This window comes from Falco peregrinus, chromosome 11 (genome assembly GCF_023634155.1).
Source record: "Falco peregrinus isolate bFalPer1 chromosome 11, bFalPer1.pri, whole genome shotgun sequence".
NCBI lineage: Eukaryota > Metazoa > Chordata > Aves > Falconiformes > Falconidae > Falco > Falco peregrinus.
The window spans coordinates 20,308,307-20,326,877 of NC_073731.1; the positions used below are offsets into that span (position 1 = coordinate 20,308,307).

An 18,571-nucleotide genomic window follows, 5' to 3' on the forward strand; every position below is an offset into this window, starting at 1 on the left:
TGTATTTACAGTCTACGTTCTTCTCTCCGTATTTTTAAAGTTAGTGACACTTGATCTCAAGACAGTCTTAAAACATAAAAGATGTCCTAATCTTAGCAAAGTGCTCTAAATTAGAGAAAAAAATATATTTTTTTGTATATATCATGTATACATAGGTTACATCTGACCATTGAAATACTCAGTCCAGTATACAAACTCCCCAAAAACCACATTCCTCCTTTTTCTATCCCCAAGCCAAAATAATTTATTGTGTGTGTACAAAACTTCTGTCAAAACAAAGTCTCAGAAGACAAAACATAACAGTGATTTATTTATCAGTAACTTTGTAATCGACACAGGAGCTTACAGGACATTGAGCAGCTGACAATATTACAACTTCAGTGTAAGTTTTATTTAGAAGAAACTTTTTGCCTGCTACCTCTATAAACAGGAAGACTCAGCTATTTCCTTCAACCAAGTGCTGGAGACTTACTAACATAACACAGCCCACAGCAAACTGTACTTGAAAGCAACAAACCTGTAATGCTGGACATTTTATTATATTTCTCCATTGGCTATATTTACAGCATTAATATGCTTTTTTTTTTTTTCTATTTTCAACATTAATGATGGCTTCTACAGGAAAGCACACACTACCAAATCATACTGCAGGACACCAGAATGAAAGGAACAGTATTAAGCAGCAATGAGAAGACAAGCTAAAATACCAAAGAAAAGAAAATTCCAGTCCCTTTTCTGAAGTTTTCACTAGATGTTGTGTGTTTCTTTAGGTATAATTTGAGGATGCATTCAGTTTGCAAGGTAACAGATTTGAAGCAACCTTAAGAGTCACTATCCCAGTAAAAATACAGTTTTTCACTCATCTGTCAAATTGCTCAATATTCTGCCACTCTATATGGAAATAAAGTGTAAAATTACACTACAGCAATGAGGACTTAATGAATTGTTCCAAGTCACTTGTGCAGCTTTCCTATACTTGAATAGCTAGGTTATTTACATTTTAACAGAAAACATACTTGTGTGTATCTCAAAATTCTCAAAAGAACTGCTTTGCATTTTCCACCCCCGTGTCATTACACACCACCTTGTTGAAAAGTGCCTATCAATCTGCAAGGTGGCTCACAAGGAGACAGCTTCCCCCAGCTCCTTTAAAACAAAGTCAAGAGAGAGCAGTTGTAGACTACAAACTAATATACTTCGTAACTTTCAAGATTTTCTTAATAAAAGGATTGATACCTCAGTATTTTTCTTTGGTAGTCTCTTGACAGAAGTCAAATCACTCATTCTGTTTCACCAAAGGAGGATGATTTGATTTAATGAGTAATTTATCTGATGGGTAATAAGGCAACTGATTTTGTCTACTTCATCGCTGTTACCTTCCATTAAGGCAAGTTACAGGTTTGAAAGCATATCTGCAATCAGAGGAAATCAGTTTGTTCTTGCAGCATCCTCAAAACTCATGGAGGATATGTGCATTGGAGGGAGGTGGGGAGAAGTGGAGAGAAGATTAAATTAAACAACAATCTGGAGGAAGCATTGTGCTGTTTTCTCTCTTCACTGATGAAATTTACGGCATTAAAATCAACTTGAATGAAGACTGCTTATTTGCATTGTCTCCTTCCTTTTCTCACATAAAAATCAATTGCTATCCTTAGGCAGGTTATGCATTGCAAGGAACAAACCAGCAAAACAATAAACTGAATCTGCAATCCAATTCTGATCGTCCACTCCGAGAGCCATACTAAATGGTCCAGAGGCAGACTGCATCTGAGACCACTGAGCACGGGCATCACATGTCAAAGTAAACATGATGAGCGCTTGGCATACAGAAAACATGCACTTTAAAGAAAACAAAAACACACCCACCTGCATGAATCTGTAGTGGCAATTATTTTTACACATTAATTAGCTGTTTATTTCAGTGAAGTCCTCCACTCGACAAGAACACATTACTGATTTTCAAACCCAGAGCCACAGCTCAGGCTGTCTGTACCACACACACACATGCATTAAGGTGCTCCGCACCACATACAGGTGGAGAGAGCACGGTGGCTTTTCAGTACAGGTCCACTCTTCTACAGACCGAATGGAGCCTGGCACCAGCTGCAGGAACAAGTCCAACCATCCCTGAAAACACGCCACAAAACACTTGCAGATAACTGCTTTCAAGGTACCTCTCCTTCAGTAAAAGGATTAGAGTGGAAACAACCCCTACCTGGCATGCACCTCTTGAGTCAGTTCGGTTTAGATCATTAGCAAATTAGCAGTTTAAACTAGATTCACTGTTGGAAGATTTGATTTGGTAAGAAATTTCTAAATCCTGCTGCACAATTTTGCAGAGAGTTTGCCTGGCAGCTGTGGCACGGGACAGATGGGGGACACAGCTCTGAACACAGAGCATCCTTCAGTGAGGTGCTGAACAGGCTAAAAATCAGTGAGAAGCTCCAGTTACCTACAAAGGGAATCCAGACTCACCTCAAGACTGCTATATCCTATACCCTGATAGAATTTAACATAACATGGCAATTCCAACAAATCATTAACACAAGGCATCCCTGTAGACAAAAGTCTTTTAAAAAAAGGTATTTAATAAAACCATACCTAAACAGCATTTAGACAACTTGGGTTATATTAGTAAATATTATATGATACTGTCATTCCTTCTTTTATAGCATCATGTTCCCTATGACTATCAGAGCTACTTTTGTAAAAAAGAATGGCTATTAATATTACTCCATCTGTTGAATTTTAGATTTAAATTTTAATTGTAAATTATACAAGTACTGTTATTTCTCATACTTCTTTTTCTAGAAAAGAAAAATGTTTAATGAATTCATAAAGATGACAAAATAAAAATATGGGGACTTAATAGAATTCCACAGAAAAAAAACTGCTTTAGAATAACCCATGAAGTATGACCAGCACAGGTTTTATTGACTTTCTTCTTCACCACATATATTCCACTAATGTGTACTAAGATACTAGGTAAGTGGCCTATGTACTAAAATTATTTTGTGTTATACAGTAATACATTAAGGAAAGTTTTGCTTCCTAGTAGACTGTAAACCTGAAAATTGGCCCACATCAATTAATTCATTCTTAAAATCTGAAACACTAGCTACTACTAGAGACATTTTCCTTAGAAAGAAAGTGTTACTGATACGTCATTTACATTTTAGCTCTATCTGAAATAGAAAAGGTACAATGGTACAACTGAAGTCTGAAATATAAATATCTTTATAGCTAATAATAGAAAGTCATCTTTTCCCCCTATAGGTTGTTGCCCCTATACTGTTGTAGACGCCACCCCTCATGTTAGGGAATAATATGAAATAACTCCTAGAGCAAGGCATTCCATTTTTCAGTGGGTTTTGGGTTTTTTTTCCCAAATGTTCCATTGCTTTGAGTTTCTTTATGATCTAGCCTAAGCAGCGATAGTGTACCACCTACACAAAGCATTAACTTACTCCAAGCTTTCTGCTGGCTTGACAGAACGCGACAGAGGTACAGGAGAATCAGTGTTTCAAGCTCACCCAAACTGAGCACAGCTGACGTAACACACCGATGCATCGGCTTCTCTGGATTTGCTTTTGAAATGATCCAATGTTTCCAGAGGAAGGGGAGGGGAGGAATATCAGCCTCCTGGGAGGGGGGCAGTTTCTTCCACAATTGCAAAAATATTTTTCAACATACAGGGTAGCCGGAGCAGAGTGAAGCCCCCCCCAACACGTGAGGTTTTCTGCTGGGCAGAGCCACTAGATAACAGGATCTGTTCAGCGAGAAGGCAGCTTGAACAGAACAGCTAGAAACAGTGTCAGTTTAAATTAGATGCTTGTTTAAACCGTATGGTATATGACAGGTATCTGCCATATCCAAGTTTTTTTTATAAGTTATGAAGCAGATCTTAAATACAAGACCAACCTCAGAATGCTGAATTACTGTGGAGTGGGGGAAAGGAGGGAGAGAAGGGAGGATTATTTTGGTCATCCTCTGTTTGTTAATCCAGGATATTTTTTCCCTTAAAACTGTATCCCTGTGAAGCCTGATTTTCGTGCTTTTTCCTTTTGCAGCTTTGAGGGCTGCTAACTTCCCAGCTTTATTTAACAAACACAGAAATCCTCTTCCTTGTACTGAACAGCTCTCAAGAGCAGCTTTAAAGAAAACCAAAACTTTTGAAACATTCACAACGAAGTCATATCCATCAGCAACAGAGGCTGATGATGTAAAAAACCCCACGTCAGGAGCTCTACATGGCCCCCTCTACTAGCAGGATTGCTGGAGTTCACTCCCTGAATACACAGCCCTTGGTAACACTCACTTCACTTCGGCTCACGAGAACATACGCAACAGAAATGAACAAAGCCTCTTATTTTTATGGGTCAGATCGGGCGTTCCAACATGTGCTGATTGTATCTTCTACAAACAAAGTCAGGATTTAATTGCACTGGAGCATTAAGCAGAAAGCCTCTAAAACTCTTTTCTATTTAGCCTATTGAAACTGCAAGTGGCTGTATCAGAAAGGACCGGAGTGTGTGCCATTCTGCAAAGTAACATATATGGGCAGGTACACTTGCAAAGTAATTTCAAAACACAGAACTGATAAGGAAGAATTATGAGTCTTTCTAACCTTCCCACAGATTAACACCACTTCAGGTGCCTAAAAAAATAACCACATACCCTGCTCCAGGCATTGCTGACATTGCTGGATTACTCCCAGGACAGTTAGGAGGGGCTGCATATTAACAGCAAGTCCATATATCTGAATTATCAGTGCAAAATTCCTAAAGTTTCAGTTGAAACTAGACAAGACCTTATTTTTTTATTCTATTCGTTCTTCTAGATACATGCCAAAATCTTGTGCCTGTTACAATTTTGTAATTCCTTTGTAGATCATGAAAACAAAGCAGTAAAGCATATTGACAAAAACAAACTCATGAATTTTCTGCCTTAAGGAAACAGACAAATTTCGAATCCACTGGGAAATACAGCAAAGTGGTAACTTGTTAGCCATGCCCAACAATTCAGAGGTACACAGCAACACTGCAGATGCACAGAGTAAAAAACAAAACACAAGCCACAGAAACATGGATCACCCCACAAGCCCTCCTGTACTCTCCTAGTGACAGGACGGATTTCCCTACTCCAGCCAGCATTTTGTCTCCCGAACCTGGCACTGAACAGGGCCGTTCCTCAGGTGAACCCTTGGCTGCAATGCTTTTCTAGCTGATACAAGCCGCTTCCAGCTCTGTGACAGTGTGACACATGCCAGCCCCAGTGTCGCCAGAGCCATGATGGTCTCCTGGGAGCACCATGGAAGGACACACCACAAGCTCCCAGCAGCACTCACACAAAGGGTATGTTTACAAATTCCTCCAGAAATTGCATTTAAATAATGCCACTATAACAGTTTGCTCCTCTCCGTCAACATGCGTAAAGGTGGTGACTGCACAGCTTTGGGAACAGAGGTGGTGTGAAATGGGCACGTAGACACCATGCACCAAGAGAGAAACAATATACAGGGGACATTGGCAACGAGGGGAGAACAGAGGGCCAGCAAAATACCTTTATTTCCTTTAAATATTTCCTTTTATCCTGTTTTTGCTTTTCTTGCCTATTTAAAGCACGGACCGCTGATGACGGGGACTGTTTTGAGGCTCCTGTTGTGCTAAAAGAGGTGCTTCAATGTGTTATGAAAGGATATATTTTACTACTCAACCTAATGCGTTCTCTCGGTATTTCTGCTTAGAAACACACCACCTTAGCCCGCCAATTCTCACAACACACACAATTCCAGCTCCCTCTAAGCATCAAAAGGTCTGACAGGGATTTGAAATTTACACTTCATTCTACTACCCAACAGGGCCTTCATAATAATGAAACCTACACCTGGATTAGCAAACATCAGCAAGATTTCAAACGCGTATTTCTTGGTTTTCTCCCTTCTTCCTAGCCCAAAAGCAGAGCGCTGAAAGACCTGGAACTAACCCTTTGTTTGTCAAGGGGCAAATAAAAGATCTCAACACTTGGCAAGATTTGCACTTCCCCAAATAAAAGACTTCCTTTCTTGACAAAGCAGGTCTTGGTTATAATAGTCCCTAGATCTCAACATGAATTCATCTTAAAAATAATCTGTTTATGGGGTTAAGCAGGTTCCCTGGTGATAGGAGCAAACAAGATCCCACCTGCACAGACATAGACAAATTGAAGTGGCCTTCAAGATTTAGCAGGCTTCCTTACGAAATCATGGCCCCGATGCACCTTATCCCCCCGCTGCAGGCACCGGCACATGCCCCCTCACTGGAAGGAGCACGGAGGAACCCCGATCGCTGCCAGGGCAGTACGTGCGCGCTCCTCGGGGAGGGCTCCACTGCAGCAGATGAGGGGAGCTTGCACCATGGCAAGCCCCCCACGTGGCAACCACCCACACTGAGCAACGAGCTCTGCTGGCTCAGTAGCACCTTGAACCACCCACAGCTCTGAAGCAACTTAACCCCAAATGTAGTTTAAAACAGCTGGCAAGTCCGATTTATTTGCATATACGTGTCTGTGTGCACGCACGCATGCCTGACTGCGAAGGCAGGTACGTAGCTGGCCCCTCAGAGCAGCTCGCTTAGGGTGCGTAAAGGACAAGCTTAGCACTGAGGCAGCGTGCCGGCTGTAAAATGCAACTGAGTTTTAACAGGTGCTGTAACTGTTCAGGGATCATCAAGGAGAGGAAGGAAGTACTGTATTAAGTGAGGAGACAAAACTGTATTTATAAATGAGTAATTTCTGGGCTCAAAAGTTTTGAGACCCCTTCTCTGCTGTGAGTCACTGGTCAAAGGGAGATGACACTAACATCTCTGTAAATCCTAGACAGAGTAACAGAGACCTTGTCTCAGCCTGCCCCTTCTGAACCACTCAGCCTCCTTCCCTGAATCTGATGGCACCAAATTAAAAACACATTCACTTGTTAAGAGAGCAGCAGCAACAATATGCCTGGGGCTACTTGACTGCGAAGGTCTACAGAGAAAAATCAAGCCTGGAATTGTCCACCAGCACAGACAATATTAGGTAGAAGCCTCAATAATTGACAACACTGAACATTTTTCACATAGAAAATAATCTGAACAGTATTACTGCACTTGCTGCAAAGATAAACCATAGAGCATTACAGAAGTTGTTAGGCAGGATGTGTCCCATTTCCTCTTCCTCCTCATCGAAAACTAAACAACGTAAATCACAACTAGTTATTTCAAATGTAATCAAACCCCGCCAGGCATCATGACTCGCTAATGCTTTCCCTCTGCCCATCTCTCCTCACCACTTACTCAAAGAATAGAAGAAAAAAACAAAAAAATCCCACACCCTCTGCACACCCAGGCCTACAGACCCACAAGTAACAGACCTGATGATGTCTTCCCTTTCTGGAGTAAGAAGTAAAGCTAAACAAAAACACCCACTCACCCAACAACAGAGGGGAAAAAAGTGAGAGAAAAGGGAAAAGAGAAAGCACATATACACACAGAACAAAGCCACAAAAAACCCAGCAAGCACAGAAGAGGGTCTCAGCATCTTTAATGAAGGCAACACTCAAATGGTACACTAAGATATATAGCAGATCCAGACGTACAAGTACATTTTAACCATTCAAAGCTTACATTATTTCACAGCACAATTAACATCTATCATGCCACTTTTAGAGAGGAACCACCAACAACTGCATATATAGTACACATACCTTCAAGCAGGTGCATTACTGTGCACAAGGAATTAGAAAGAAAGAAAAAAAAAGTCAATTATTGGTATGATTAGACATTTTAGATGAGTCTTTCCATTCCTAAACGTTTTCATAACCTAAAATTTCAATTAAAGGTAAATGGATCATGCCTGGAAAAAGAATTTTACGACTTCTTGTTTTTAAACAGCCACATTTCTTGTACAGCACTTAAAAATCTGCCAGAATTTCCCCTATAAGCACGTTTCCAGCAATTTCAGCTCTCCCACGCAGTCTTTGGTCCTAAAGTAACAGTCTCCTGCAGAAAAGTTTTTTTTAAACACACACAAAAATTAATTCAGCCACACATTTCTCTCGCATGATGGATCTCTTTCCACATTAAGATAACAACACTAGCACTGGAGTGTCCTGCCACAGCAGGCAATGAAGAGATTCAAAAGAAAATGTGTTGCCATATTGTGAAATACAAGAAGTAGATTAAGAGAGACATAACCTTTGAGAGGTTAGCCAGTACTTACACAGAGGCTAAAATTGCTGGGTAGGATAGTCAATGAGGGAGGAGGAAAAATAAAGGAAAAGAAATACTCAACACACACAAATCACCGGCGGATTCATCCATCCATCAAAACTGACGAGTGTAGAAAGACAGAGCAAGTGACCGTATCAGTGAGTTTAAGAGCTCAACTTGCTATAAGTTTTATTGCCAAGGAGGATCAGGCTGACTTCAGAATGCAGAGCTGGCTGCTGTGCAGCATGCTGGCAACACCAACCCTCTACACACCAACCGCAACTGCAGCACAGGCACCAAAGGCTGCAAGATATTCAAGCTGGATTTTTAAAAAATAAAATTAAAAAAAATATATAATGAGGAATCACTGTATACCAAAGAAGTGGTTAAGAAATAAAGAACAACTGAAATGTAACAGACTTTTGGCGATTATCACTTTGGAGAGCAACTGGGATCCTACAGAGATTTACACCTGAACACAGACGGTAGTCCACAGATTATCCCTCATAAAATGCTGACAAAAAGTGTGAACTCTTGGGAAACCAACATTTTATTTAAAAAAACCCAAAAGAATAATAATTTTTTAAAAAAACAACAAAAAACCCCATGAATGTTAGCAACAACACAGACAGGATAGCTGAAGGATTACTCTGGTCAACAGTCATCGTCAGTCACAGGTCTATAGGGATGCTGTCTCAGAGCCAGTTCATGCTTGGACAAGAGAGATGACCAGTCGCTCAAGCAATCACAAGCCAATCCTGACCACTTCCCATCACCTCCCAGGGACACGTCAAACAACCTGGAATTTGGGAAGGGCAAAGCTCACAAAACAACTGGAATCTGTTAATGGGGCAAGATTCCAGAGGGTATCTGCACTCCAACTGAAACCCGTTTCCACTCAGGTGTGTTTTCCTAGTTAAAGAACAAAATATGGTGAACTCCAGACTACCTGGATGAATAAAAACCCGACCTGTAATGCTAAAAATAACCAGAAAACTTTTTTTCTACAAGCAGAAAAAAAGCTTAAGAAAGAAAAGCATGTTTCAGAGATTACAGGGTACGAACAGAAGAGTAAAACCAGCTAGGAGCTTGCTTGAGCTGAACCATGCAAGGAAATACTGGGGGCATCACTTTTACTGTGTACTGCAGCTTCAAAAGAGGGAGAGAAAGGCAGCTACCTACACACTGATTTTTAAGAGGGCGTTTAGGAAAAGATAATCAGGAACAAATATCAATTGAAGTGAATTTTTTGCCTTCTGTTTCAATAAAGGTAACAAAATGATACAGTGAAAACGAGGATAGGATAATGGTTATTACCACATGTAGTGTGGAACAAAATTAGACCATTTACAACAAAGAAATAAGGGGATCTGGATAATCTCCACCTCCCAGCACTGAAATAATTGGCACACACAACAATGGCAGATACGCAAAACATCATTACAAGAGGGAGGGGGACAGGAAGTACTTTGGGAGAGAAGGAAAAGCAATCTTGGTGCTACAAGTGCAGAAGTATGATCTTGATAATACAAGATCTGAGCAAAAGAAATCAAGGCAATGTAATTGAACAGTGAAATAAAAACAAGGCAAATTTGATTTTACCTGGATAATTTATTCCTAAAAAAAAGTATAATGCCATGAACTTAATCCAGAGTTAAAGCAAGAACTGATATGACATCTCATGGAATATTGAACGTACAGACCTAACAGACCTATAACACTTTAAAGATGGACAAAGATGGCTTAAAGACAGACAATAAAAAGGTAAGATAACCAATGACAAGGTAGTGGCTTCCTTATGTTTTGTGACATCAGGGCTATTAAACGAGTTATGCAATGACTATATGAAAAAGCAGGTATCCACTAATGACTTCTGGGAAATCAAAGTTTGGAGAATTCGCTGTTTGTGAAAGCATCTCAGAAATGAAAGAGTGTTTTGTGTTAGATGGAGCAACACAAATGCAACGGAATTTAAGCATATAAAGTGAAAAACAATTCTGAATAATGACTTCTGCTATGATCTGGGACCCATTAACAGGAGATAAAAGGGGAGAAGGGAGCTGTCAGAACATCAAAACATCACAGGATCATATTAGTCTATTTAATAAGTGTTTAATACCAATGCTTTGCAGCATACACAAAAAGAGAAGTATTTTTAGTAGAAAGCCAGGATCAATTAATTATATAAAGTGTTGGTAAACCCCTATCTGTAATATAGTTGCGGCTACTTAGTCTAAAGCAAAACAAAATCACAAACCTTTCCCCAAAACCAATTTAAGGGAAACAGGTGCAGGCTACTCTGAATATACAGGGTAGAGAAAATGCACCTTGTAAGGGAAGCTAAAGCACTCGGGATGCTCTAGCCTAGTAATTAAGTGTTGAAAGCAACACAGCTCTGTAGGTGTGTCTTCGCAAAGCAGGGCAGACCTCACAGGAAAAGGCAGGCTTGTGTAGGGGTGAAAAGCAAAGGCTGGTCCCAGTGCAAAGGGTGGCAGTGCCTGCCAAACTGGATGGGGCAGGTAAAGGAGCAAAAACTGTTTCAAGACAGAACCTCAAACATTTGAGGAACAAAGGCGACCCAAGCCCTCCTGGCTCAAGGCTTCAGGTGTTCAATCTGACCAGTTTCCTAAGACACAGTTCAAAGGAGGCTCATGAATACGCCACACACTATATTATAGTAATTTAAATTCTGTACTGATAGCTTCTGCTGATTATCTGAGAGACAGAAAAAGAAAAATTCCAACACCCCGCTGCCTGGCTCAGGAGTGGAAGGGCTCCCGCTGCCCCCAAGCAAGAGGTCTTACTTCAGCTGGGAAGTTGAAGGGCAAGCTGCACCTCAGTGTGAATATAAACTTCAGCAGGGTCTGCATGGCACCTCATTGGCATCTTTACTACTGTTTGAGTGAATCTTTCCTGAGTCAGACTTCTGTAGTTTAGGTATGGTCTGTTCCCCCACTCAGCTAGACATTCACATTTAGTACATTCCCTGCTACAACAGGAAAAAAAACAACGTGTATGATCTTTTTACTGTCTCCCGAGGGCACAATACAGTTTATTCACTCTTTAAGCCTTTTTACTAATGCTTTACATTTGTTAGAACACATAGGGAGAGGGAGAAACAGGCCCACCTAGATTTCAACTTTTCTTTTTTATATGACTGTTTGGGAAAATTGTCCCCTCCAGCCCTCCATTCCCAAGTCAGCTACACTTTAATAGTCCATTACAAGAAGAGAAACAAATCTCAATATTTACTTTCTGCTGAGCTGTCAGATAAACGCTGGGTCTATTTCTGTTCTATTCACATTCTCCCACAATTTCCATTACAAGGTATGCACTAAGCACTTTGACAAGAAGTTCCCCACTGCTAAAAATCTCAGTGCTAAAAGAAAAAGGATGTATTTATTTAGGTTTTAGTTTCAAACTGAAATAAGTTTTCAAAATTAAACTGGAAATTCCCTCCAACATATCCTACCGCAAAGCGGGTTCATATAGTCACAAACTCTAGATATTGTAAACTTAATTTGAATCCCATTTCTCTGGCAATACCTTTGGTTTGTTTAACTGTTCTGGACTATAAAGAAAACCTACACTTTTGGATTCATTTGCTTGGAAATGCCTCACAGCAACTTTTTTTGTCTTCCCAAGTCTGCCTGGCATCCAGCAAACAAGAATACCTGCACTGCCTGCAATATATAAAATACAATAGCATCTAAAATTAATTTTTAAAGATTAAATTGTAAAGATACGCATACATGCATGTTACTTGTTTTCATATTCTTGGTAAGGCAGGCATAAGGCCTAAAAGGGTTATCTGTATGACACTTCAATAGAAATTATATGCATGCCCAGAAATTACTGTTTTTCAGTAAATTTACATATTATCTTGCAGGTGCCATACCTCTAGTCTTACCTACTGGAAAGCACGCCAGCATTCTTCTGATGAACCAGCCATCCCTCTGCCCCCTCCTTTTGCCACTTTTGTTTTGCCATTTGGTTTGGGTTGGGGATTTTTTAGGACAAGTTCAGCTTGCCACACCCTATAATACTTTGGAGTAGCGAGCTTTGAAAAAAGCTACCTTCTTGAATATTTTTCAATAAATTACGCAATGGTAAGCTGTGAAAAACTGCCTGTAGTTGTCAAAAAGCAGCAGGTTACTGTCAAGTCCAAAGCAATATGATGAACTATGAAAGCAGGAAAACGTACTTGATTTGTGTAACTGATTCTGATTTTATCCCTGCTCAATGGCAACTTTACAGTCAATAAAAGGGGGGGGGGGGGGGGGAGATAACAGAAAGGAAGAAAAGGAAAAGTTATATTAAGCCTACTTCAGCATTTTTTCATTTTCTCATTATTTTCTATGCATAAATGATGAGGTCTAAACCTCACTGAAAAGCCCTGGCAAGACTGGTGTATAAGAAAAGGTATCGCATGCATATAAGAACCTGAAATTACAGTCCTAGGGTAAACATCCTAATTTATTTCAGTTTATGTTCAAGTGTTGCCGTTTGCAGGTCATCAACCCACACCCGATGTTTCTACTGTTCAAAACCTGATAAAGTAAGCAAGGATACCAGAAAAGCAGTTGGGTAGGACAAACAGCTTAAAAAAAATAATAATAAATCAAGACTTTCCAACTGCAGGGGAATGACTACTTCTTTTTTCTTTGCTTTTAGTAGAAGCACTAGAAATGTTTCACAAAGCTTCCTTTACAGAGCAGTGTATCTATTTTGCTGGTTTTATTAAAGAAAAGCATAAATGAAGACAGTATACAACCTATTCAAAACTGTTCAGAGTATTTAATATTTCTCTCTCACCACCTTTCTCTGCTTTATGAGAATACAGTTAGTCGCGCTTATAGGAACTCTTGTCCTTTCCCTTCCTTCCCTCCTCCATAGGAACGTGTGGTTATTTTTGACAGCACATCAACACGTTCTGTCTGCTATAAATCGATTTTGAAAATACAGTACATCAAGTTAATTTTGTTTGGGGATTATAAGCAGTCAAAAGCAAACACGACAACCACACACAGACCAAAAAGCAAGAAAACTCTTCATGAACAAAGCTGTTGGTTTCACATAGCAGTGGGAAAAGAAGGGAAATTCACTGGAGACCCTGAAAATTTTTATAGATATAAATTATTGTGTTTAAATGCAAGAGGCTAAATATGGGGCTTATTACCACTAATGGTTAAATATCAGTGCCATCTGAAACTCACTCTAAGCAAGCACTCCCACCATTTCTTCCGCCAGCATAACAGGAGCATCCTTCAATTGATACCCACCTGGCACCCGTAGGAATGGCAGATACATCTCGTGTAAGAAACCACTTATCCCCGTTCCCTACAGGAATGCCCCCACAGCTGCTATACCTTCACACCACTGGAAGAACTGGTCACTGTGCAGTTCAGAGGAGGTTTCAAACTGGTACTGGTATCAAACTGCTCGCACTAAACTTGTGTACTGCATGCTTTTAAAACATGGATGAAAAACCCAGCTATCGCCAAGAGCTTTTCCACAGAGTATGCGATTAGCAGCAATATTAGCTCCAGGACCTACTGCCAGCTCAGTGCTGTGAGCCCCAGTATCTCCTGTGTGCAAGTTCATACCAGCTGGTGGCACCACCTACTTCTGAACTAGAGACCCACTAGGGAGTTTGACATCAGGGTAAAAAGGAACAGTATCTCCATTTCTAGCTCAAACTGGCAACTTGGTGAAAATAATCCTGCTTGTGGAAGCATACTGGAGTGACCAGTAAGAAGGAACTCGTTCAGAAAACTACGATACTGTTCAGAAAGAACTAACACTCTTTTAGGCAACAAGAATTCTATCATTCTGGGAACCTCAGGTGTCCCACAGTTCAGGGCCTTCTTGACCCGATCCGTTCTCGAGCTGTATTCACTGTCAAGCAGCAAAAAGGAGCTGCTAGGGAAGCTTGGGGAAGACCACCAAGGATGGTGGAAAGACCTATTAACATATGGGGTTGGGAGCCCATGACCCCTCTGCTGAGCCTGAGCACTGCCTGCTGCTGATCCTAGCTCTGGGGCAGCCGGCAGGACTGGGTGCTAGCACACTCACTCCTCCACAGAGCACTGCCTCTGCCAGAGCCAAAGGTGGCTCAGGCACGGAGTTCACGACTTTCAAAAAGCACTGCCTCAAATGCAGAAGCCTCACTGAGCATCATCTGCCTTCCAGCCTGGATCCCGGCGGATGCACAGCTCCTTGGCTCATGGCAAACGCAGCCACGGGGTGGGGGCGAAGGGGTCGGAGTCAGCTCTCGGGTGCCACCCGAGTCACGCTGAGGAGCCCACAGTTACTGGACTTGGAGAGACAGCATCAACAACAGAATCAACATCCTGTTATTGAACTTGCTGAGCATCTACCCGCTCAGTTTCACTTGATTAGCATCACCGTTTTAACTAAATTATTCTCTGCGAGATTTTCTGGAGCCAAGCCCATAAACCAATGATCCATGGAAAGCCATTAGGGCTATTTCCTTCTCACAAATTATGTAAGCAACAGAGATTCTATCACTCAGGGCTGGAAGAAACCCATCGTACCTTTTTTTCCCTCCTTCTCTTCCCCTTCCTCCTTTTCAAATACATTATCCCTCCATAATAAAGAGCAGTTTTCTTGCTTTTATATATTTTGCACATACCAGCCTTTGGCTATGCTGAACAGAGCGCTTCCTCACGCATAAAGCATCTATTCTCTTGCTTGTGCTCATGCGAGCTCAATCCAAACAACCTGAAGAGACAGGATGTTTCAATTAAAAAAAATGCTCTCTGGAAAGCATAAAAATGGAGCTCTGTAAAGAACATCGTCCATTCCTGAAAAGCGACCCAAAGCAGGGCACCGGCTTTGCCCACCTCTCGTGGCCCGGTGCAACGTTTCAGTATAGCACCCGCCCCAGGCGGTTTTAGTTTAGGGTTGCGGTAATAACCCAGTGACCCCTCAGAAAAGTTCTTCCAGAAAACATTCCTGATGACAACAAAATATTAACACATCCAAGACGCACGTGATTCTAGCTTTACACACATCTCAATTTATTCTGGGAGTTCACCTGCTCTCTGCCCCAGAAGTCAAGGGCGCAGCACCCACTAACCCCAAAAGCAGCAGGACCTCTCTCAGCTGTTAAGACTCGACTCTAGGCAACACCACTGCCAGCAAATTGAAGCTGAGCTGACCACCGGCACTGCAGCAGCCTGGTGCGCCGAATGGCACAGCGTGCCTGTGTGTGATGGCAGCACTCCCCTCCCCCCCCCCGCGCTGCCACCACACAGCTACAGGGGCAACCCCAGCGCCCCTGCCCTTCCAGTTGTACCAAAATGGTTTAACTCCCGTAACCCGTCATCGTACTAATGGTTATTGAAGAAAACCAGCCAAAAAAAACCCCTATATACAAATATATGTATGTAATATGTATATAAACCAAATATATACCTATTTTATAGGTATCTATGATGTTCACATTTTTACATATGTATACATAATATATAGATAAATATGTATGAATAAATACAGGCTCTGTCAAGTTTGTGGCAGGAATAGGAAGTTCATGATTTTCCTCAAGTGAAAGGTGTTTACATGGGATGCAATAGTCAAGAAGGTAAAAGCATTTGTAAAAGGGAAGCATGCGATTGCTATTAAAGCACAAAACCTACAGTTAAGTAATAAATAATCTATTCCCAGCTGTACATTTTTATTATTTTTTTTATTATGCAAGTGAAGGACAAATGACATTTTCCAGAAGCCCTTCAGTACAGAGCTACTCCTCCAGTACATGAATTCCTAAGAACTGGGCATGAGTCTGCCTGAGCCTTCAAAAGCCTGAGACCATGGATGTTTTAAGAATAAAAAATAATAAAAAATTAGGACACAGAATGGCACTTGCTACCCCTTGACCTAGGACCTACACAAGTCAGCTTATCACGATCAGGGCTTTCCTCCTTTTCTCCCATCCCCACCTTCCAGCTAAAAATATGATAAAAAGATACCATTCCTCCAAATATTACATTTAAGCCACAGACAGGTTTTTAGGTTTAGTAAACAGTATTTTGCATCTTGGGAAGCGTAACGCCAGCAGACAAAGGTCCTCCTCAACACGCATCTGCCACCACAGATCCTTCAGTCAGGTACTTCAGGCCACGGTAAAACGCGGACACTTCCAAATTCCCTACAAAGTTTTTCATAAAAGCCCAGTTTTTTAGTGACACCCCTAATGACACAGCATCACACAGAGCTTCTTGAACAGCCATGAACTGCATGAAGATCTCTAAAGTATTTTTCAAGTCTCATAAACACAGACTTATGCGCTATTAACAAAAATGGCAATTATCAGTCTTGAGTATATAGATGTACATAAAGTATTTCTTTAGTACTCTTATGCATGTCTGAGCAACAAGCCTCAATGTAACCTCCCACTGTGATTACTTCTGTTCTACGCACACTGCAAAATGACCCACTTCTTTTGACCATAATAAAAAGGCCACTAATTATACGCATAGATATTTGGCATTTTAGCAGACTAAAGAGACACCCCCACGATTTTTATCTAAACACATGCAGCAATATCACTTCATGAGAATTTTCACTTTCTAGAAGCAGCAGACATACATTCACAAGACAGACCCCTCCAAATCTATACACACACACACACGTGCTCTCAAGCAGGCTGTACTCCCCTCTAGACTGACAAGATACTCCTAAAAATGTTGTATCTTCATTGTAAGTTTTACACATCACAATGTACATGCTGAAGTAAATGAAGTAAATAGAAAACAGTTGTGCTTACTCATTTGGTACCCTCAGAAATCTGTTCACTAACAGCAAAACAGAATAAAATTAGCTCTGCATCCTGGATCAGGCAGTGAAAAAAAGCTTTATTTAAAGGCCAGGTACACTGTTCCAGCTAAGTGCAAGCCACAAGACTTCAACTGACATTTACTTTGGCAACCTCACACAAACCAAGATCACCCATTCTGCCTTCAGAAAGGGATTCAGGATCAACCTCGTTAATGGGACATTGTTCATTTCCAGGTATGCCAATTAACACAAACCAGGCTTTCAATAGAAAAAGTCACAGGCGAAAACTATTTCAATTTCCCTTGGAAGAAAAGAAGGTTTTTGTAAAAGCTGGCAATGTCCCTTGCCTTTTCTCCAATTAAGAGAGCAAAGTCAACACAGGAGAGGTAAAACTAGCTATGCAAGAAACATGCCGAGAGCACAGAACGATCTGTGCTGTAACTTATAATTGCACGGAGCAAACAACCATTTTTTAACCAAAGCACAATGAAATGGGCAATAACGCAATAAGAAGCCAGGGTGTCCAAGTGTGGTACAGAGAAGACAAGCCCAAACTAAAAAGCTCTCAAATTCCCCCACCCCAGAGATGAAAAGGGGGCAGGCTGTACGCAGAGCATACAAAGAACTGCTGCTAAAGAGGAAAAGCAGCAAACAGCAGCATTGCTGTCCCACCCAGAGGAAAAGTGAGCGAGGGGGCACGAGGCAGCACCTTGCCTTGCCATTAAGCTGGGTGCACCCCGACACCCCGCAGCCGTGACCCACCAGCTCCAGCACACAGCGTCCCCGCCATGGATGGTGCTCCGAAACCTTTCCTGCTTTCCAAGCCGTGAACGCTTTTTGCTGCACTTCTTTGTTACTTTGGAGCTATCTCACAATCGCTCACAACTCTTGAATCTCAGGATAAGAAACATTTCAAAGGCTGCTGTGTTAAATCTTCCTATCCTCCCCTATTTAGAAATCAGCACTAATCACTATTCATGCTGAGTAAGCTTTGGTAATCTTCACCCAAATGTATTTCGGTGTTTAATTCTCGGGGCAGGTAATAGAGATGGATGTTCTTTCCGTGACTAGAGAATTTTCCTTGAGCTAATTGAAAACAGGCATATTTTGAGTAACATATTCTACTGCCAATAGTCTTGCAGGGAGGCAATGCAAGAATGACTTATGGGCTGTGAATATCACATAAATCTGTCTTCAAGTACAAGGATCATCTCTGCATAGAATAAATTTAAGTCCTCCATTATCAACCCTCTTGATTTTACGTATTTCCTAACTAAGCAAAAAACCCCACAGCATACCCTAGCCTTTCTCAGAGACTGTCACGCACCAAGTGAATGGGTATCATTTATATCTAAACGCAGCCAGAAAACCAACGCTCAATTAAAATACTTTTGAATTAGATTATTTCATGCTTTTTCCAAGTCTTTTACCATCCCATTTTCACATCACCTTAGCATTCACCACTTACTTTGTGGCCCAAGGGGAAGGCAACAGCCAGTCTCCTAGAGGCTAGGAGAGCTTTTTCGTCTATAACAGCTGTTGTA

General features: G+C 41.1%; 1 protein-coding gene across 6 annotated transcripts in view; it reads right to left on the minus strand.

The window, feature by feature from the left end:
- Positions 1 to 18,571, minus strand: part of EML4 (EMAP like 4) — a 163,030-nt gene that overhangs the window by 103,559 nt on the left and 40,900 nt on the right. For 4 of the 6 annotated variants that reach the window (XM_055816127.1, XM_055816126.1, XM_055816124.1 and 1 more), the window contains exon 2: positions 7,721 to 7,738. The exons of the other annotated variants lie outside the window; for them this stretch is intronic. In XM_055816127.1, the coding sequence (XP_055672102.1) occupies positions 7,721 to 7,738 (18 nt within the window). The remainder of the gene's footprint in view (positions 1 to 7,720; positions 7,739 to 18,571) is intronic. 6 annotated transcript variants of the gene reach the window in all.